Source organism: Schistocerca americana, chromosome 7, assembly GCF_021461395.2.
Source record: "Schistocerca americana isolate TAMUIC-IGC-003095 chromosome 7, iqSchAmer2.1, whole genome shotgun sequence".
Taxonomy (NCBI): Eukaryota; Metazoa; Arthropoda; class Insecta; order Orthoptera; family Acrididae; genus Schistocerca; species Schistocerca americana.
Genome location: NC_060125.1, coordinates 148,985,360 through 149,008,422, shown reverse-complemented (window position 1 = coordinate 149,008,422; position 23,063 = coordinate 148,985,360). Strand labels below are relative to the sequence as shown.

Genomic DNA, 23,063 nt, shown 5'->3' with positions numbered 1-23,063 from the left:
TCAATGTCCCCCTGCAGGTAATGCCTCCATTCGTTCTCCATTCGACGCGCGGGGCGTGTTTGATGTCCTTAGTGTAAGCTATTTTCAATTAGATTAAGTAACGTGTAAGCCTAGGGATCGATGACCTCAGCAGTTCGGTCCCATAGGGACCACCACCACACATTTTACATTTATTTACGTCTTGACTCAGAGTGGCTGCAGGATCAAAATGGGATGTGTTTTCTTTTCAGACATGTCCGATAGAAGGACTCTTCTTTTCAGACACATCCGAAAGAAAGAGTCTGATTCTTTTTCAGGCATGTCCGAAAGAACGAACACCGCATCTGCACTCATGCTCATAAATTAAGGATAATTGCAGAATATAGAGCCACACAACATGGCACTACACAAAACTTGCGCTAATAGCATAGGCACATAGGGAACACACACGCCTCAGTTCTGTAAGTCCACGGTATTGGTGATAAGTTGAAAAAACCGTCCCGAAACACATGTACTACAAAACGCCACTGTTTCCTGCGCATGTACCCCGACATCAGTGTGTGATATGATCACCACGCACACGTACACAGGGCGCTCAACAGGTTGGCGTACTCTGGATACTGGGGTATAGGCTCCCATTCTTGCACTGGTACCTGTGGGAGCTCCTGAAGTGTCCTCGGGATTTGAAGACGTGCAGCGATACGTAGACCCAGAGCATCCCAGACGTGCACGATGGGGTTTAGGTCTGGAGAACAGGGAAGTCACTCCATTCGCCTGATATCTTCTGTTTCAAGGTAGTCCTCCATGTTGGCAGCTCGGTGGGGCCGTGTGTTATCATCCATCAGGTGGAAGGTGGTACCCACTGCATCCCTGAAAAGGTGCAAAATGACGTCCCAATACACCTGACCTGTTACAGTTCGCCCGCCGGTGTGGCCGAGCGGTTCTAGCCGCTTCAGTCTGCCTCGGGCATGGATGTGTGTGATGGTCCTTAGGTTAGTTAGGTTTAAGTAGTTCTAAGTTCTAGGGGACTGTTCACCTCAAATGTTAAGTTCCATAGTGCTCAGAGCCACTTGAACCATTTTTTTGTTACAGTTCCTCTGTCAAAGTCATGCAGGCGTGTACGTGCACCAATCATAATCCTACCTCACACCAACAAACCACGACCTCCATACAGGTCCCCTTCAAGTACATTAAGGGGTTGGTATCTGGTTTCTGGTTCACGCCAGATGAAAACCCGGCGAGAATCACTGTTCAGACTATACTTGGACTCGTCCATGAACATAACCTGGGACGACTGTTCCAATGAAAATGTACTGTATTCTTGACTCCAGGCTTTACGGGCTCTCCTGTCACCACGGGTCAGTCGAATGCACCTTGCAGGTCTCCGGGCGAATAAACCATGTCTGTTCAGTTGTCTGTGTCTGGACAAATGTTCCAGTGGCTGCGGTAAGGTTCCGAGCAAGGCTACCTCCAGTACTCCGTGGCCGTCTGCGGGCGCTGATGGTGAGATATAGGTCTTCTTGTGGTGTTGTACACCGTGGATGTCCCGTACTGTAGCGCCTGCTGGAATCGTTGCCACAATCTTGAGATCACACTCTGTGGCACACGGCGGGACCGTGCTACGACCTGCTGTGTTTGACCAGCCTCCAGTCCCCCTAATATTGCACCCCTCATAACGTCATCAATAGGTGTTCTTTGAGCCATTTTCAACACACAGTCACCATTAGCACGTCTGAAAAAGTCTGCACACTTACTCGTGGCACCGTACTCTGACATGCACCAACACACCTCCGCGAATGTGGACTGCTGCCAGCGTCACTGTTCGACGACTGCACGTCAAAAGCACCACATGGTCATACCCCGAGGTGATTTAAACCCGCAAACCACCAGCCAGAGCGTTGTTGCACCATGTATCAGCATTATCCTTAATTTATGAGCATGAGTGTATAATGGCGAGGGAAGGATGGACAATAATCCGTTCAGTCCAGATGCACATCAGGCTCTAAGTTCTGCCGGCATCGGCAGATGCCACGGGCAGTGAAGCTAATAAGCAAGGGAACTACATCAGTAGTGTGTCGTATAAGTGGAGAATTTGGGTCTGACAGGAGGCTTGTTATGGTAGTCTATGCAGTAGGAGTCACCACTGTGTGGTGTGGTAGTCGGTGTATCTGACCAGTAAGCAAGAGACTCTGGTACGAATCGCAGTCCAGCAGAAGTTCTCGGTAACCCCATCGATATAAATGAATCCCAATGACAGCTAGTATATTTAATTTCTTTGTCATTTGATTCGTTATCGCTGCATGATAAAAACTGTGTCTTTTCTGTTGGTCATAGCCGAAAGAACAGCCAGCACATCTATAACCGGTTTAGGCAAAGATAGAAAATGATCCTTTTAGTGTAAATGCGCAACAAGCTCAAACTTTTATGAGAATCGGCGAGATGCTGCGAGTAATAAGTGTAACGAGCAGGGACACTTCATACGTAGTGCGGTATAAGTTGAGAATTTGGGTCTGACGGGAGGCATACTGTGGCAGTCCATGCAGTTGTGGTGACCGCTGTGTCTGGATGGCCTAGTGGTCAGTGCAACAGTCTAGCAAGCGTTAGACCCAGATTAGAATCACGGTCCGATGGAAACTTTGACATAAATCAATGACCCGTGAAAGCTAAAGTCTTTAATTTCTTTACATCGTGATTCAGAGTGGTTGCAGGGTTAGTAGCTGTGTTTTCTTTTAGACATACCCCAAAGAACAGATGCCACATTTATAATCAGCGCGATGACTGCGAAACATTCCTTCCGTGCAGATGCACACCGAGCTGGAACTCTTGTGAGGTTCGCCCAGTTGGTACGAGTAATGAGTGTAATTAGCAAGGGCACTACATCAGTCGCATGCGGTATAAGTTGAGAATACGGTCTGATTCAAGGCTCGCTACCGTAGTCTGTGAATACGCAGTGACCTCTGCGATTGAGTGGTGTAGTTGCCAGCGCATCTGCCTAGTAAACAGGGTTCGAATCTCTGCGCCACAGATTTTCAACTTGCTCCATTGATGTAAACAATTGCTCACAGGAGCTAATTGAATTCCTTTGTGTATTGATTCACAGTGGCTGTAGGATAATAACGGTGTCTGCTGTTTTGGACATGTCCGAAAGGTCAGACATCACACTTACAATTAATTAAGGCAATGACGCAAAATGATCCCTCAGGCCCAGATGCAAACCAAACTCGAACTCTTTTGAGAATTTTGGAGATGCCTGGAGTAATGAGGCTAATGAGCAGGAGGCGCTACATCCTTAGTGTGTTGCCTGTGTTTAGGTTGTCGGTCTGATGGGAGGCATGCTGAAGTTGTCCGTGCAGTTGTCATTAACACTGTGTGGCGCAGAGTCCACAAATGAGTTACGCACACTACGAGCCCTTAGCATGCACCAATTGTCCCCTGGTGACATTGAACAGATCTCTTGGGAGTGTTGCATTTATTTTGCGGCAGGATACTTAAATTCTGTTTTCGTAATGGATATGTGTTTCCTTGGGGAAAAAAAAATTTATTCATATCCGTAGGATTCCAGACACTTCTTCTCCACGGACCAGTTCTGCTGCAAAATCTTTCATGTCAACAAGACCATTAACAGAAAGGGTTGCATAACATAGTTGGTGTATCGTACATTTTCCACTGTTCCCTCAACCACCGCCATAGGCGAGCATTCACTGCAAAATGGCTCCGAGCACTATGGGACTCAACTTCTGAAGTCATTAGTTCCCTAGAACTTAGAACTAGTTAAACCTAACTAACCTAAGGACATCACACACATCCATGCCCGAGGCAGGATTCGAACCTGCGACCGTAGCGGTCTCGCGGTTCCAGACTGCAGCGCCTAGAACCGCACGGCCACTTCGGCCGGCGCATTCACTGCAGTGTATGCCTTTCCTCGTTACGACGCCAACAAATGGTCCCATATGTCCAAATCTGTTTCTGTTCGGTAATAACTCTTCTGGTCAACTTTTTAGAAGCAAAAGAGCATCAAAATATCTAACCAAAATTTGCTGTCATTATTAATATCAACTCTGCACTCTTAGTTGCGTCATATGGTTCGCCATTAGTGGTGGGCTATTCCTTAAAGAGATTCGAGCTGATTTCTTCCAAGCAGTGTCGTTGCTTACAGTCCAGATTTCAGCGAGAGGTTGCTGATGGTGTCACCTTAGCCTCTGGATATGACATTACTCATAATTTCTCCCATAGTTGCTATGCGACCGGCATTCACTTTCCGGCTTATGTGGAGATCAAGGCTTCTAATATGCACTGTACAGATACCCAGTTTGTCGGGTATGCTTGCTCTGTTGTTACATCAGATGTTTTGTTAATAACAGACTTTGTCATTTAAAAAATGGGATCGTGGATGTATTTCCAGTAGAGGAGAGCAGCTATATTTTCGCAACCACATTTACCACCGTTATCATAAGACGCAAATTTTGTTCACTTTCAAGCAAGCAACTATTAGGACGAATGAAGTCACCATGATAGTGTGTGTGTGTGTGTGTGTGTGTGTGTGTGTGTGTGCATGTGTGCGTCGAGTTTTCTGGAAGTGCATAATCTGAACAAGATTTTATGAGTGTAGCTTCCGGGAAACAACGTTTCACTTGCAATCAAACAGAGTGTGTCTCTCCAGGAATCCCTTATTGCCACCATGTAAAGTATATATCTCCCCCTTTAAGATATACCAGCTGCTTGATTTGATTTGATGTGAGCACTGATATATCCCTTTTCTCATCTGTTACAGAAGGATTCGTTGAATTCTGAGCCTAGCCATGTGGCCAACTGTGTCTCCAAAGGAAAATCTGAGGTAAGATCCAGCAGGCTTTCTTATTACTGAGGTCTAATTTTACAATAGTTTATTATGTATTGTGCACAAACACAAATCTATGAATTTGACTGAGACAATGGTAGATACCGTCCCAGCAATAAATTGAGAAAGGTTCAATCCCCTCAGTTCTGATCGAGTTTGTCTTGAGGTACGCATTGGACAGCAGAGAAATGTCAGAACTGGAAATCCCCTCTCCGATATCCTGAGTTCGGAATTACCTGCACCTCACTTCCAAACTGCCGAGAAGTGTGAAACGATCAAAGTCCTACAACAGCCACAAAATCTGCTTTTTACAGAAGCGAAGATATAGTCACTCAGCAAACAGTCATTGCTTTCAACGGTTTTAGTGTGCATGTTTTGAGTAATAAGAAAATATGAATGCCAGAATAAATACAGATAGAGCAAGCATAGAGAAAAAATAGCAGAAGTCATTCAGTGAGAATACTACACAACTAAGGTGAAGTAGAAGTAAGTACAGATATTTGTGGTGTCTTGGTATATTGCTCAATCATATTGATCCAACTGTTTAAAATCAACCCGTAGAATACGTGTTCATGTGGAGTTCCACACAATGTCTACAGATAGGATACACGATAAGCGAGTTCTGCTGCTTCTTCATTTGGTGCTCCATTTCATTCTGTGAGTTTGATAGAAATTGCAACAAATATTTTAAATTATTACATATTGCCTGCACTGTCACTATTACTTCAACCATTGGTATTGCACAGTTTTGGCCTCATGACATTTTCAGGTGCCTGGACATTTATATGCAGTAAATTTGTCGAAAATGAGCGATGGCATTGGTATATCGTTGTTCATTGCCCGACAACAGCTACCAGCAATACAGGCGTGTCCGTCGGGATCCCAAAGCTCCGGCACGCTCGCGGCAGTGCCTCGGGAAGATCGAACGAAAACATTCTGGCCAACAACATCAACACAGCAGTTTTCTGTCGAGAATACTTCCAGCAGCCGTGACATAGACGTGCAGCATCTGCCTTGCCACGAAAGGTGCCAACGTCATCACCAGCGGTAGGAGTATGCAATCAACAGCACTGCAACACTCGACACTATTTATTGTCAATGAATCAAGCGTCCAACGAGTGCCATTCAGGTATCCTTCCACTGGGCCTGTATTCAGAACTCCCCCCAGCCACTATACTATCATTTCAGTTCAATGACCGAAATGAGGATTTCCTTATTACAGTTGTCAAGGGTCCAGCCAATTCCAGCCACTGCACCATGCGTGCATAGCCATCTCGAGCATCCAGCCACCAGCAGTAAGTCTCTGTCCAACGACATTGGACTTCGTTATCTACTTCTTTACTGGCTTCACTGACTGTGTTATGGACGGCCTTTCTCTTATGGTCCGTCTGGACATAGAACTCTGCTCTCACTCATCTATGATTGTGAACTGCACCAGTCATGTTACACTCAGACTAGTCGTTAGGTCATAAACTCAAGAGACAATACTCCAGAATCAATATTCCCCACCATGTTATAGTTCTGGGTTGAGATTTTAATTTGCCGGATATAAACTGGGAGACTCAAACGTTCATAACGGGCGGCAGGGACAAAGAATCCAGTGAAATTTTCTTAACTGCTTTATCTGAAAACTACCTTGAGCAGTTAAACAGAGAACCGACTAGTGGCGATAACATATTGGACCTTCTGGTGACAAACAGACCCGAACTATTTGAAACAGTTAACGCAGAACAGGGAATAATCGATCATAAAGTGCTTACTGCATCGGTGATTTCAGCCGTAAATAGAAATATTAAAAAAGGTAGGTAGATTTTTCTGTTTAGCAAAAGTGACAAAAAGCAGATTTCAGAGTACCTGACGGCTCAACACAAAAGTGTTCCCTCAAGTACAGATAGTCTTGAGGATCAGTGGACAAAGTTCAAAACCATGGTACAATATGCGATAGATGAGTATGTGCCAAGTAAGAGATGGAAAAGGGTCACCGTGGTACAACAACCGAGTTAGAAAGCTGCTGCGTAAGAAAAGGTAACTTCACAGCAAACATAAACATAGCCAAAGCCTTGCAGACAAACAAAAATTACGGGAAGCGAAATGTAGTATGAGGAGAGCTATGCGACAGGCGTTCAATGAATTCGAAAGTAAGGTTCTGGCGCTGCAGTCCGGAACCGCGGGACTGCTACGGTCGCAGGTTCGAATCCTACCTTGGGCATGGGTGTGTGTGATGTCCTTAGGTTAGTTAGGTTTAAGTAGTTCTAAGTTCTAGGGGACTTATGACCTAAGATGTTGAGTCCCATAGTGCTCAGAGCCAATTCGAAAGTAAAGTTCTATGTACTGACTTGGCAGAAAATCCTAAGAAACTTTGGTCTTATATCAAAGCGGTAGGTGGATCAAAACAAACTGTCCAGACACTCTGTGACCAAAATGGTACTGAAACAGAGAATGACTGACTAAAGGCCGAAATACTAAATGTCTTTTTCCAAAGCTGTTTCACAGAGGAAGACTGCACTGTAGTTCCTTCTCTAGATTGTCGCACAGATGACAAAATGGTAGATATCGAAAAAGACGACAGAGGGATATAGAAACAATTAAAATGGCTCAAAAGAGGAAAGGCCGCTGGACCTGATGGGATACCAGTTCGATTTTACCCAGAGTACGAGAAGGAACTTGCCCCCCTTCTTGCAGCGGTGTACCGTAGGTCTCTATAAGAACGTAGCCTTCCAAAGGATTGGAAAAGGGCACAGGTCATCCCCGTTTTCAAGAAGGGACATCGAACAGATGTGCAGAGCTATAGACCTACATCTCTAACGTCGATCAGTTGTGGAATTTTGGAACACGTATTATGTTCGAGTATAATGACTTTTCTGGAGACTAGAAATCTACTCTGTAGGAATCAGCACGGGTTTCGAAAAAGACGATCGTGTGAAACCCAGCTCGCGCTATTCCTCCACGAGACTCAGAGGGCCATAGACACGGGTTCACAGGTAGATGCCGTGTTTCTTGACTCCAGCAAGGCGTTCGATACAGTTCCCCACAGTCGTTTAATGAACAAAGTAAGAGCATATGGACTATCAGACCAATTGTGTGATTGGATTGAAGAGTTCCTAGATAACAGAACGCAGCATGTCATTCTCAATGGAGAGAAGTCTTCCGAAGTAAGAGTGATTTCAGGTGTGCCGCAGAGGAGTGTCGTAGGACCGTTGCTATTCACATTATACGTAAATGACCTTGTGGATGACATCGGAAGTTCACTGAGGCTTTTTGCGGATGATGCTATGGTATATCGAGAGGTTGTAACAATGGAAAATTGTACTGAAATGCAGGAGGATCTGCAGCGAATTGACGCATGGTGCAGGGAATGGCAATTGAATCTCAATGTAGACAAGTGTAATGTACTGCGAATACATAGAAAGAAAGATCCCTTATCATTTAGCTACAATATAGCAGGTCAGCAACTGGATGCAGTCAATTCCATAAATTATCTGGGAGTATGCATTAGGAGTGATTCAAAATGGAATGATCATATAAAGTTGATCGTCGGTAAAGCAGATGCCAGACTGAAATTCATTGAAAGAATCCTAAGAAAATCCAATCCGAAAACAAAGGAAGTAGGTTACAGTACACCTGTTCGCCCACTGCTTGCATACTGCTCAGCAGTGAGGGATCCGTACCAGATAGGGTTGATATAGAGTTGACCCAACGGAGAGCAGCGCGCTTCATTACAGGATCATTTAGTAATCGCGAAAGCTTTACGGAGATGGTAGATAAACTCCAGTGTAAGACTCTGCAGGAGACCCGCTCTGTAGCACGGTACGGGCTTTTGTTGAAGTTTCGATAACATACACTCCTGGAAATGGAAAAAAGAACACATTGACACCGGTGTGTCAGTCCCACCATACTTGCTCCGGACACTGCGAGAGGGCTGTACAAGCAATGATCACACGCACGGCACAGCGGACACACCAGGAACCGCGGTGTTGGCCGTCGAATGGGGCTAGCTGCGCAGCATTTGTGCACCGCCGCCGTCAGTGTCAGCCAGTTTGCCGTGGCATACGGAGCTCCATCGCAGTCTTTAACACTGGTAGCATGCCGCGACAGCGTGGACGTGAACCGTATGTGCAGTTGACGGACTTTGAGCGAGGGCGTATAGTGGGCATGCGGGAGGTCGGGTGGACGTACCGCCGAATTGCTCAACACGTGGGGCGTGAGGTCTCCACAGTACATCGATGTTGTCGCCAGTGGTCGGCGGAAGGTGCACGTGCCCGTCGACCTGGGACCGGACCGCAGCGACGCACGGATGCACGCCAAGACCGTAGGATCCTACGCAGTGCCGTAGGGGACCGCACCGCCACTTCCCAGCAAATTAGGGACACTGTTGCTCCTGGGGTATCAGCGACGACCATTCGCAACCGTCTCCATGAAGCTGGGCTACGGTCCCGCACACCGTTAGGCCGTCTTCCGCTCACGCCCCAACATCGTGCAGCCCGCCTCCAGTGGTGTCGCGACAGGCGTGAATGGAGGGACGAGTGGAGACGTGTCGTCTTCAGCGATGAGAGTCGCTTCTGCCTTGGTGCCAATGATGGTCGTATGCGTGTTTGGCGCCGTGCAGGTGAGCGCCACAATCAGTACTGCATACGACCGAGGCACACAGGGCCGACACCCGGCATCAGGGTGTGGGGAGCGATCTCCTACACTGGCCGTACACCACTGGTGATCGTCGAGGGGACACTGAATAGTGCACGGTACATCCAAACCGTCATCGAACCCATCGTTCTACCATTCCTAGACCGGCAAGGGAACTTGCTGTTCCAACAGGACAATGCACGTCCGCATGTATCCCGTGCCACCCAACGTGCTCTAGAAGGTGTAAGTCAACTACCCTGGCCAGCAAGATCTCCGGATCTGTCCCCCATTGAGCATGTTTGGGACTGGATGAAGCGTCGTCTCACGCGGTCTGCACGTCCAGCACGAACGCTGGTCCAACTAAGGCGCCAGGTGGAAATGGCATGACAAGCCGTTCCACAGGACTACATCCAGCATCTCTACGATCGTCTCCGTGGGGGAATAGCAGCCTGCATTGCTGCGAAAGGTGGATATACACTGTACTAGTGCCGACATTGTGCATGCTCTGTTGCCTGTGTCTATGTGCCTGTGGTTCTGTCAGTGTGATCATGTGATGTATCTGACCCCAGGAATGTGTCAATAAAGTTTCCCCTTCCTGGGACAATGAATTCACGGTGTTCTTATTTCAATTTCCAGGAGTGTACCTTCACCGGAGAGTCAAGCAGTATATTTCTCCCTCCTACGTATATCTCGCGAAGAGACCATGAGGATAAAATCAGAGAGATTACAGCCCACACAGAGGCATACCGACAATCCTTCTTCCCACGAACAATACGAGACTGGAATAGAAGGGAGAACCGATAGAGGTACTCAAGGTACGCTCCGCCACACACCGTCAGGTGGCTTACGGAGTATGGATGTAGATGTAGATGAAACATAAATTTGTTTAAATATCAGATAGCTAATCACGTTAGTGGACTATAGGTGAATCAATACTAATTTGTTTCTTAAAATAGACCGGCCGGAGTGGCCGAGCGGTTCTAGGCGCTACAGTCTGGAACCGCGCGACCGCTACGGTCGCAGGTTCGAATCCTGCCTCGGACATGGATGTGTGTGATGTCATTAGGTTAGTTAGGTTTAAGTAGTTCTAAGTTCTAGGGGACTGATGACCTCAGCTGTTAAGTCCCATAGTGCTCAGGGCCATTCGAACCCTTTTTTTTCTTAAAATAAAGTAGTTCTTCTTTTATGTCTTGCAGTGAGCTTTCTCCTGCTTGTGGAAATCGGATAAGGTCACAATAGGCATATCACGTCACATATTGTATTTGATGACTGTATGCAGTCCAATGCACTTTGAGTGTAATTATAGTATTTGTAAGAAAAACCTGCACCACTAGCACAATTAATATGCATGCACATCACAAATTTCAGTTACTAAATTTCAATTATTAGAGCGCATCACACTTGGGATGCACATAGTGACTGGACATGTCATGGCGCTACAGACAATTCCGTGATAACACATACACTGTTAAATTTTGTTATGTGCACTCGTATTAATGGCATTTGCATTGAATAGCACAGTTGCTGTTGACATTCTTAGAAAATAGCATGTGCAAGGGACTAGTAAAACTCGTCCAACGTGAGTCCTACTGCTCGTTCCATTTGGCTCAGGACCAGCGTAGTGTCACAGGACATCGATGATTACAGTGGCTTATCAGGAACGCCAAACGATACCGGGTTAAGCGCCAGACAGTCCCATTAACTCCTCAGAGTACGGGATGGTTTTTTTTCCGAGTTACAGTCCGCAGTGCCACTACTCACTACTTAGTCTTTACAAAAACCCACACCCAACTGACACCTGAGCAAAGCTGATCCTATCTCTTCACAATTCCTGATGACTAATTTCGATTACTCCCTATTCCCTGCATGCATGAACTTACAGACACCACTATCCCACCACTTGCTCCAAGTTTCCACTACTTGGACATCATACCACAAACAGAGCTGAACATATGTGTCACAGCATCTGATATAGAACAAGTACTACTCAAAAAATCGCGACACTGCTCCGAGTCGCGAGTACATTACATGCGGACACATAAGAGAGTGTCCCTATTCCTCCCTAGCAAAATTTTGCAATCTTTTACAACGCCATCGTCTCTATAGACTAAGCTCCAGAACCATCTCCAAAATCCTATTTTTTTCTCGTAGAAAACAAACCCCGTAGGAATAATTCTTCACATCGACCCATCAGCCGCACTTCAGTGGTCAGCAAGGTCTTCGAATCCATTAGTTCCCAATGCATTTATAAACATCTGAATCAGCTCCTACTCATTCCTGTTAACTAGTGTGTTGTGGTAACCCTAGTGTTAACAAACTCCTCTACCATACACATATCCTGTCCTATCAATGTAAGAACAAGAAATACATAATTTTCTTCCCCTTGACATCTAAAGACCATATAACCCATATATGGCATTCAGGTCATCTTCTCAGACTCCAGATACTTGCACTTCCAATTAACTAAGTTCATTTTAATGACTCCTTTCTACCTAATAGTCCATCCTTGGTCACTATTACCAATATTTTCGCCCGCATCTCGTGGTTGTGCGGTAGCGTTCTCGCTTCCCACGCCTGGGTTCCCGGGTTCGATTCCCGGCGGGGTCAGGGATTTTCTCTGCCTCGTGATGGCTGGGTGTTGTGTGATGTCCTTAGGTTAGTTAGGTTTAAGTAGTTCTAAGTTCTAGGGGACTGATGACCATAGATGTTAAGTCCCATAGTGCTCAGAGCCATTTGAACCAATATTTTCCGTACTCCTGCGCCAAGGTTCTGTCCTTTCTCGTCCCCTTTATATCCTGTACGCTTCTGAATTGGACAAACCACATCATTAGTACGCTTCCTTCAATATACTGATGACACTGCCTTCCTGTCGTGCCTCCCTTCACTCCAGAAATCCCAACGATCCTTTCTACTCCACGTTAACGAGTTTTCCTCCTGGTGTAACCAGTGGCCCTGAAAACACACGAAATAATTGTTATCCATGACTTTTACCTGACCATTTACTATCTTCCTGTCAAGTTAACACCTGACCATTTACAATCTTCCTGCCCATTTAATACCTGACCATTTAAAACTTCCTGGCCAGTCAACTAACACACTAAAATACATAGGACTAACGCTCGACGTGCAATTAACATACGAGTATCACCTAATGACCATCCAACAGAAAGCCCAAACAGCCAAACCCTACTGAACCGCCTTGCAATACACATAAAATTACGAATAAATTATAGTTAATATTGAATATTTTATATAGAAATATCCTGGACGGTCTCATGGACAGGTATGGCTGTAATCACCACAATCCTGATTTTGTGGTAAGGGTTACCATCCCCGGAGAGGGGCCTTACACCTACTCCTTTCGTCTTAGAGTCTACAATCTGACCCACAGCTCTGTCTGCGTCTATACTATATCCTCACATTCCACGTTCCACGTACTCGTTATCTTTGCGTTACTCCCCTGGTCAGTCCCATGTTTATACACACATCTTAGGTCGTAGTGAACCTCTGAAAAAGACCGCCCCTAAAGCTATCCATTCCCAGTGCAGATCTTCCCAATTTGTAATGATTGTGCAGTATTACATTTTGAAAACCTTCACTTTTCCTCCACATACGGTATGCCTTTTCTGTGAATCAACACATGTTTCTTAAATGCAGCATCAAATGTAATATGTTCTTATTTTTAAACTTTGTTATACCATTTTTATGCATTAACTGAAACGCTAGACTATCAAGCTTGATTTTTTTACCATGTGGGGTGAGAGCTATGAAAGTGCAGAGAGATGAAATAGTATGGCATAACATGCGATAGCTGACTTTTTAGCAATGTGTCTGCAAAACGTCAAGATGCTTGATAACGGACCGAGGTCGAAATTGTACAACAGCAAACAGAGTACAGTAAACGTGAAAGTTCCAGGCGAGATTAAATCACTTAAAAGAATACATTTGTTGCATTGCGATTAGCGCACTGCATTCCTTGTTTACCTGCAAACTGTGTTTTATACAATCTGAATTTATTTTGAAATCAAAACTCATGTAGAAGTATAAGAATCGTTACTATGCTGGGGAAACAACATTTTTACACGCATCAAAAAGAGTTTTGCATCTCCTCGGTTCCGCGAGTTCCGGAACCTGTTTAGTAAATTGAAATAGGGACATCATAAACATCTTTTCCGCCCTTTCTATAGCTCATGAAAACCACACATTGATTGTTGTACCACCATACATCGAGACCTTCAGAAGTGGTGGTCCAGATTTCTGAACACACAGGTATCTCTAATACCCCGTAGCACGTCCTGTTGCATTGATGCAAACCTGTATTCGTCGTGGCGTACCATCCACAAGTTCATCAAGGCACTGTTGGTTCAGATTGTCCCGCTGTTCAACAGCGAATCGTCGCAGATCCCTCAGAGTGGTTGGTGGGTAACGTCGTCCATAAACAGCCCTTTTCAATCTATATCAGGCACGTTCGATAGGGTTCATGTCTGGAAAACATGCTGACCACTCTAGTCGAGCGATATCGCTATCGTGAAGAAAGTCATTCACAAGATGTGCACGATGGGGGAGCGAATTGTCGTCCATGAAGACGAATGCCTCGCCAATATGCTGTCGATATGGTTGCAATATCGGTCGGAGGATGGTATTCACGTATCGTACAGCCGTTACGGCGCCTTCCATGACCACCAGCTGGGTTCGTCGGCCCCACATAATGCCTACCCAAAACATCAGGGAACTTCCACCTTGCTGCAGTCGCTGGGCAGCCTGACCCGGTTGCCTCCAAACACGTCTCCGACACTCATAGGGGAAGAGAACGTGATGCCAATCCTGAGCGGTCCATTCGGCATGTTGTTGGGCCCATCTGCACCGCGCTGCATGGTTGAAATGGACCTCGTCGTGGATGCTGGGAGTGAAGTTGCGCATTATGCAGCCTATTTCGCACAGTTTGAGTCTAACACGACATCCTGTGGCTGCACGAAAAGGATTATTCAACATGGTGGCGTTGCTGTCAGGGTTCCTCCGAGCCATAATACGTAGGTAGCGGTCATCTGCTGAAGCAGTAGCCCTGTCTCTCTGTATCTCCTCCATGTCCGAACAACATCACTTCGAGACGCCTGGACACTTCCCTTATTGAGAGTCCTTCCTGGCACAATGCGGACGCGATTGAACCGCGGTAATGACCGTCTAGGCATGGTTGAACTACAGACAACACGAGCCGTGTACCTCCTTCCTGGTGGAATGACTGCAACTGATCGGCTATGGGGCCCCCTCTGTCTAATAGGTGCTACTCGTGCATGGTTGTCTACATCTTTGGCTGGGCTTAGTGACATCTCTGAACAGTCAAAGGGACTGTGTCTGTGATACAATATCCTCTGTCAACGTCTGTCTTCAGCAGTTCTGGGAACCGGAGTTTTGCGAACTGTTTTTGATGTGTGTATGTACTTTGTACTTCACAAATGGATTACAGGTTGTTAAATTCTGTACTTTTCAGAGTCCTTGATGACCGATTGGTTAAGAATCTAAGCACACATTCGCGTCGATACTGCTACGATCCTGATTCAGGCTACGTGGTTAAGGTTTTTCTTATTTTCCTTGCATGATTTCAGGCGACTGCGACAAAAACGAGTCTCTTTCCAGATGAAGTGCACACGGAGGTTGAAGAAAACTACTGAAACATCAAGACCACAATACGTTAGTATTCCTAATACGGTGTAGGAAAAACGTTGGCACCCAAAACAGCTACCGGTCGTCTCGGAATGGATAAATACAGGTCCCGTATGGTTTTCAAGTGTATCTTACATCACACTTCCTGAAAAGTAGTGGGAAGTTCAAGTAACGGTGATGAAGGTGAATAGCGATCACACACCCTTCTCGTCAAAGTAGATCAAAGGGGGCAACAGTATTGAGACCTGGTGACAGTGATGGCCAGGGGAGATGCGAAATTCATCCTCATTATCATGAAAGTAGTCTTGGACGACGTGAACTGTGTGAACGGGGGTTCTGGCGTTTTGGAACGCAGAATCACAACTGGGGAACAAATATTGTGCCATGGGGTGCACCTGAGCAGCCGAAATAGTCATATGATCATTGGCAGTAATACGAACCTGCACAGTAACCATGGCTCCCTCGGAATACCACTATATGGTTGCTCAAATCATTACCGAAATCTCGCCATGTTTCACTTCTGGGACAGAAACTCGGCAAGAAGTTGAAAACAGTGTGAAACTAGAGTCATCCGACCAAATTACTTTCTTCTATTGCTCCACAGCACAGTACGTACGTGAATTCGGTACCACGTATTTCTTACAGGCATTTGCATACTGATGAATGGTTTGGAATTCCTGATCGCCATGAAATTCTGTGCTTATGGAGCTCCCTTCGTGTTGTTTTGTTAGTAACTGGGTTCTCGAGCGTTCTGTGGTGTCATCTGCAGCTTTCGTCCTTTTATTTTTCGTCACGATCTTTTCAGTGACCGTGTATCACAATCACTCGAAACACACTTTTGTCCGCGTTGTGACTTAGCGAGTAATGTTTTCCGCTTTCCTTGCGTGCGATGTACGTCTTAGATACGGTGCCTCTTGAAACAATAACCACTTCTGCCCCATGGTTGTGGAGGCACCCACCACGCGAGCGCCAAAAATCTGCCCACGTACGAATTCACATAACTCATATCTACACAGAATACTGTTCTGACCACGAGTGACGCTTGCAACGTAATGAGGACATTGCACAGGTGCATTGCGTAGTCAAATATAACAGCGTAACATGTCGTTTTGGCTAGCATCTGCGTTACGTTTCAGAAAGCATTTCTCGCTGTTTCCAAATTTTTGTCTAACCCCTGTATCTCTTCGCTAATATTCTCGTTGTAGACGGTTCGTTGACACTATGCTCCTTTGTGGGAGATGTTGTGTTGAGGGTAACTTTTACAATTGTCTTAACCATAGAAGAAGAAAAATTATAAGAAGAAGCGCAAGAAGAAGAACAGGAAGAAGACAATGTACACCTTTGTCTTTGGCTACCCTCAGTTCATATGCGGCTGCACCAGAGATATAAACCACAAATAGGCATCGCAAAAGTCGATGAATTTGCAAGTTCAACTTATGTCTCACGAGGTTTGTATGGTTTTATCGTCAGTACGACTGGTACGATATCCGAGGCAAGGATGTTGTTCAACAATTAGTGACGCTGACATGACAGTATCTGTACATCACATAAGTAAAGAGAAACTTTTTGTGTCCCAAAAACGACGTCAATTGCCAGTATCTTGTTTAGTATTTTTTCTGCTTATTTTCGTGTTTTTTGCATTGTTACCATCCATTATTGAGACTGTTGTTTTTATTCACTTTTACATTTATTTCTCCATTATCTCTCACGCAGTTTAACGGAATACTCCTGAGATCCCCGAATTCTATCTTGCATTATCTACATAAATGTTATTTCCAGTGAGGAGAACCACTTTTAGAATCACACATCAGAACTTCGAGAACTAGTCGTGAGACGCTCTACCCAATATTTCCAACAGTTACACAAAATGGGTAAATGAAACACAATCACCCACACATGAGAGGCAATCGACTTTCAAATTCTGACAAGCTATTGTTATAAATGTAAATTAGTGAACCAAGCAGAACACATATATGATAGAAACTATGAAGGAACAAGTGGTGGAATGGAGGCCTCTGCAGCTATTGAAATTTTCAGTCGATCCATGAATGAAACTGGTATTTGTTATTAAAAGTTCTTACGTGGTATAGACTTCAAAGTGTACAACAGTGTAGCAGCAGCAACTCGGATTTACTGTCGTAAGATTATCACAAAACTGGAATGTGTGAATCACGTCCAGAACGGAATGAGTACCAAGCTGAGGAAGTTGAAACTAAGTAAACCGGAACCTTTCTGGTGGTACAAATATAAGATGAACTGTGACAATACTACGTGACGACCATTTGGAATAATACTGATGATTTATTCAGAACACGGCAGACTGTATGGCTATCTTTCTTTTCCCACAAACTATCAATAGATGACAAACATATATATATCAACTTTGCTCTCCTGGACGAAATTCATGATGTAAGTAACGCAACGTCCAATACTCAGCCACTTTATACAGCTGGAAACATTCCATCCTCGCAACAGTCATGTAAGTCAGGAGGGCCATTTACAGAGACCAGGCGTATAGTAGAAGCGTTTAAATTGGTAGACTCAGAAGCCAAATGATTCTGTCAACAACTCGCACCCCACACAATGTTTTCATTGCGAGGAAAACACTAAAATGGAGAACAGATGGGATGTAACGCTGTTATTGCTTTTAACGTTCGCAACAGTGGTAATGTAAAAGTGTTACAGCATATCCGAATTATTCCTTGTGTAATCTGCACCAGTTGACTTTACAGGAGGATGAGGTGCGCATCAATAATGCTCAGTATGCAGCAGAAACGGCAGGTAAGGAGTCCAAATGGAAGAAAAGAATGAGACTCATGAAAAATGATCAAAAGCATGATACACAGTATGGTGCAGGGTGGTTCTGACTGAGTGCAAATAAAAAATAAAACATGTATTTAGAAAATATTAGTCATTTCAAACTTAAGAATCTGTTGATGAACATTTACATTTCACATTATCCCCTACATCTCAGGAACGGCACCGATCAGATTATTCGCCTTTTCACTGGTTGCGACATAGATATACCGAGACAGCTGAACTTAATTTAAAAAAGGAAAAACAGTTGAACTTGTGAGAAGAGATGGGAATTGTCATATACTCACGTCAACATAGTGATACTCTTCTCAATCGTCAGTTGGTTAGCAAGAATCAGACATTTTATGTCATAAGATCTCTCCAGTGACTTAGCACTACTACCCCAATAATTGTTTTATAGTCGTATTCTCGTATTATAACCTTAGACCCCTCCATTGGTTCCAGACTTTGCACATATCCTCCTTCTTGTGTCGCGTGTACGTGTTATAATCCCTAGAGTAACTTGTCGACACTCAAATTTTAAGATTTTTTATTGCCCAATAGGACATCCACTACAATTTTATGGTTTATAAGCGGGCATTTATTAGTGCAGCGTCATAGCATACTGCCTCTGAGACAGACATGTGTAATTTTTTAACGTTTTTAAGATTTGTAAAAGTTTTAGTTCAGTTTTACGGTTGCTTTATTTATTTAGTTGTTAATGGACACTACTTTTGATTAATTTTGGTAAACATTTTTGGAATTCAGTGACCAATTAATTGTTATATTTAGATTAAAGTTCAGTCTTGATCACGTTATGTCTGTTTTAATGAGTAACCGGTTTCGGTTTTTTCTATAAAACCATCATCAGACCCATTGGCTCCCTTGGGTTGGTAGGTGGAGCTCTCCTTGCTGCTGTGCAATCAACTACTTTTGATTGTTTTGAGCGTTTCGTATTTGTTGGTTACCATTTAATATTACCGTCGTTTACCACAATAATGGTGTGTACATTAAGCATCACACTATAGCACGTGATTTGGATGGCCCATAAAACTTGCTCAATAATTTTAATTTTAATTACTTTTTAATTTCAATTTAAACTACTTTAATCCTTCCTATCAAGCCTTTTTTAATCAATTCCGTATTACCCTTGTCCATAACTTAAGATGCTAGCGCCATCTGTTGTACGTTAGTTGTATTAGCGCGGCTACCTGCGGTCATCCGGCGTTTAGTAATTCTTGTACCGCTATGGGTTGATTTATGAAATTTTTCCCACGGTTCTTTTTAGTTATTGTGATTTACGAAATCTGTCCGTCAAGTTTCCACAATTGTTTTTAATTATTCTGACAACCGGATTTTCATGTGTTAATGGTTGACATAGAGCTTTGGTAGCCGGAGCAACGAACTCCATTTGACAGTTTTACGTGAATGTTGTTAACGGTTTTAATTAAATTATTGGCGCAGCTTAGAACCATGGCTTATAGTGTTTGTAGGATAGTTATTTAATTAGCCTCCTTTATCATTTTAGATAATAAGATGATAGCCAACAAATGTGAAACATGTTATTTTTAAATAAAAATAACATTGCAATCGTGACTGTTTTATTTTCAATACAGATAAAAAACATAACTTTAACTACAATTAAAATTATTTTTATGAAGGTCCGAAAAGTAGTTAAAAATTGGATGGCTGAAATGCTATGATAGTTATTAACTGCAGGAAGAACATTCCTGTAATTTCCTGTATAAGTTTCGTGATCGTTGCTACAATGATACAGGGCACTCCAATTGTCCTTAGTCTCCCTTGTGGCACGCCCCTTCCATTTAGTATAATAGCTAACACAATCGTTTAGGGTTGCACTGTAACCTAAGCTTTATTGCATAAATCATGGGAAAACTTTTCAAAGTTTTCGTAGTCTTCGTATTTTTTTAAATTTTTTTATCAATATTCTGTGAATTATTTACTGACTCCCTCTATATGAAGTGTATTTGGGTTATATGCTGCAGAGGAACGCGACGAGCTGAAATTAAAAAGAGATTTAACACGCTTTGTATATGAGTGATATGTTTTCATATGGTTCCAGCACTTCGACTGTCGAAACCACATACGGGTCATCCAGCCAATGGGTGACGGCACGCGGCTCTACGTGTGTGGGACCAACGCGCACTTCCCCAAGGACTGGGTCATATACGTAAGTCACTTCTGTCTCTCATCAACAGCAGAACTATATAAATTAAACCTACTGCAGCGTACTTTTCTTATCTTCTAGAATATAAGATTCAAATGACAGGGTTTAATTTTTGGTAATATTGAAAGAATAAGAAATACGTTTGTTATGTTGCGCTGTTTTCTAATGTATTGTAGAGCTTACCAAATTTACGCTCTTCACTAAATGTCACGGTACAGAATAGTACTCCATCTCTGGAAGAGTTATATAGTCATGATAATAATAATAATAATGCTCAGCCAATCCGGTTTCACGTGGTTCAATCGAGATCGAAGTACTATCGTGTCATTGGCAACCGCTGCCATTATCTGGATGCGGTGTGGTTGTGTGCCGGGTCGGCACACCGCCCTTCTGGCCGTTGTCAGCTTTCCAGATCCCGGAGCCGCTACTTCCCATCGAAACCGCTGCTCATTCGGCATCTATAGGCTCAGTGCACTCAGTCTTCTCGCCAAGAAAAAAAATTCCTGGCAGTACCAGGAACCGAACCCGAGTCGTCCGCGTGATAGTCAGCCGCGCTGGCCATTCAGAGACAGAGACGGACTCCGGATGACTTACGGAATTAAAAAAAAAAAGGCAATGTAACACGGCTGAGGTTGCAAAGATTATGATCATTAACGTTTGATACAGTTTCGCTCTGAGCACTATGGGACTTAACATCGGAGGTCATCAGTCCCCAGTCCTCTAGAACTTAGAACTACTTAAACCTAAGGACTTCACACACATCCTTGCCCGAGGGAGGATTTGAACCTGCTACCGTAGCAGTCGCGAGGCTCCGGACTGAAGCACCTACAACCGGTCGGCCACCGCGGCCGCCCTTTGATACAGTTTAATTACAACTTATGACTCCTTACTTTTCATAATTAGTGAACCTGAATGTAATGACATTATGGCTGTATCATGTTGCAGACCATTTCGAGACCTTTCCCCGAGACAAATTCAGAACCGTTAAAACGAACAGAGTACAAATCTGTATTTTACTTACATCATTCTTAACAAAAGTTCTTTGTTCATGGCGTGACATTTTAAAAATGGTCGGAAAAATTCCCTGGATGCAAAATGCACTTACATCGGAAACGTCTCTTCTTCCACACCAACAGACAGGCGAAAGTAACTAATTTCCTGTCATTCTTGAGTTTGTATCTGAACACAGAACGAAAGTACACGGCAATACAGATAAAAATACAGGTTGTAAGAGAGAGACAAACAGCGATATTACGTTCATTAACAGTACAATACAACAATCGGCGAAATGCAATGCCTTATTTGGAATAGCTATCGAGATATGGTAGCCTTCATCATCTAGCGGTTAATATTTCAAGCTAATAAGATGAAGGTACTGCGTTTAGTTTCCGGCGACTACCTCATTTTCTGTGGTGGAAAAGTCTGGAACATGTTTCAGTTAGACTCACGGGAGAGTCTAGCCTGGAGAAATTTGGGTATTACATTACTACAGAAGATAAGAAAGTACAGAAACGTGAGGATTACTATGATTAGTATGCAAGAGTTTTGGTGGAAACGAGGTATTAAACTGATCAATTAGGTAATACACGTAACAGAGAAGAGAAAAGAGCACAGCCACAACTGCGACAGAGAGGATGGAAACATAGTAATGCTGAAAACGAACCTACTCATGGGACGTGACCCGAGAGAAGACTGACTAACATCCCATCTAACGACAACTATATGCAACTGAAAGAGATAATTTGTAATTATAAGTCATTTGGTTTTAATTGCATGTCTCATATATAAGAATCAATATGCTAGCATGTTCACAAAGGTAGAAGGGAGTTTCTCTTTTTTGTTTTATTTGTTTCCTGTTTTCATTCTAACGTTTTTTATTTATCTTGCCTGTTGCCAATTCAAGTAACAAGAATCATACTGTCAAGAGGGAAAAATAATGCGAGACAAAAAATTAACAATGCTTGCTGTTTCGCTGAACATGTCTATCAGATTATTTTGTAAGAGGCCTAACAAAAGTAGCGAACTACACTGCCCGTAAATAAAAAGATGGTAAGAATAATAATTTTAAGCCCACCACAGGAGAGGAAGAAACGGGACGAAACTTCATGGCTTGAGCAGGTATTTGTTGTTATTTCAGTGATTACAATATCGAGACAACTTAGCAGTATGAGGCTTCATATCAATATGACGTAGCAGCCTCTCTGGTCTGGATGGAGGCACTGGTTGGACTGGGAAAGATGGGACTTTGATGGCTACGGAAGCTCGTCAACATCACGCATTGCCACGCATGGATGAGCATTGTTGTGTTGCCGATGGCACCGATATACTACGGTATTGGAAGTAACACGTAAGGTCGCTGGATGTCCGTGAGGTACCGTCGTGCCTTTCGCGTCCCCCCCTTCCCCCCACCCCTCCCCCAGTAACTGTCAGCCGTGAGCCGATGGCACACCAGATGGCTCCTCACACCATGACGCCTGGAGTAACAGCACTGTGCCTCTCCAGAACACGGGGAGACGGGACCTCTACCACGTCTCCCCCACTTTCGGCGACGATGGTCATACGGGGTAGTCATACAATGAAGTCTTTCACGACCGGATGGTACTGTTGTTGATAATTCTTCCGGGTTATATGGCCATGGTCCATGGAATACTTCTATTCCTAACGTTTCGTCCAATACTACGTTGGACATGGTATGGCTGGTCCTGTTGAGAGCGGCCTAAATACCGAGGAAAGTGGGCGTGGTCCAGCTTGCACATAGTAGCAGAGAGAAAACTAGTCAAAAATAAAATGTAACTATCGATAATAGTCCGTCAATGATAAAAATCATTTATCGTTTCTGTAACGCCACTATAGCGAGATATGGACAGTGGCGTTACAGAATCGATAAGTGATTTTTATATATGACGGACTATTATCGATGTTTATTTTATCTTTGACTAGTTTTCTCTCTGCTACTATGTGCAAGCTAGACCACGCCCACTT

At 43.9% G+C, this 23,063-nt stretch overlaps 1 protein-coding gene across 1 annotated transcript in view; it reads left to right on the top strand.

Annotated features, from left to right (window-relative positions):
* The window catches only part of LOC124622807 (semaphorin-2A-like), a 447,972-nt gene that overhangs the window by 292,992 nt on the left and 131,917 nt on the right, over positions 1-23,063 (top strand). The window contains exons 4-5 of the mRNA XM_047148597.1: positions 4,751-4,813; positions 19,977-20,084. Of these exons, the coding sequence (XP_047004553.1) occupies positions 4,751-4,813; positions 19,977-20,084 (171 nt within the window). The remainder of the gene's footprint in view (positions 1-4,750; positions 4,814-19,976; positions 20,085-23,063) is intronic.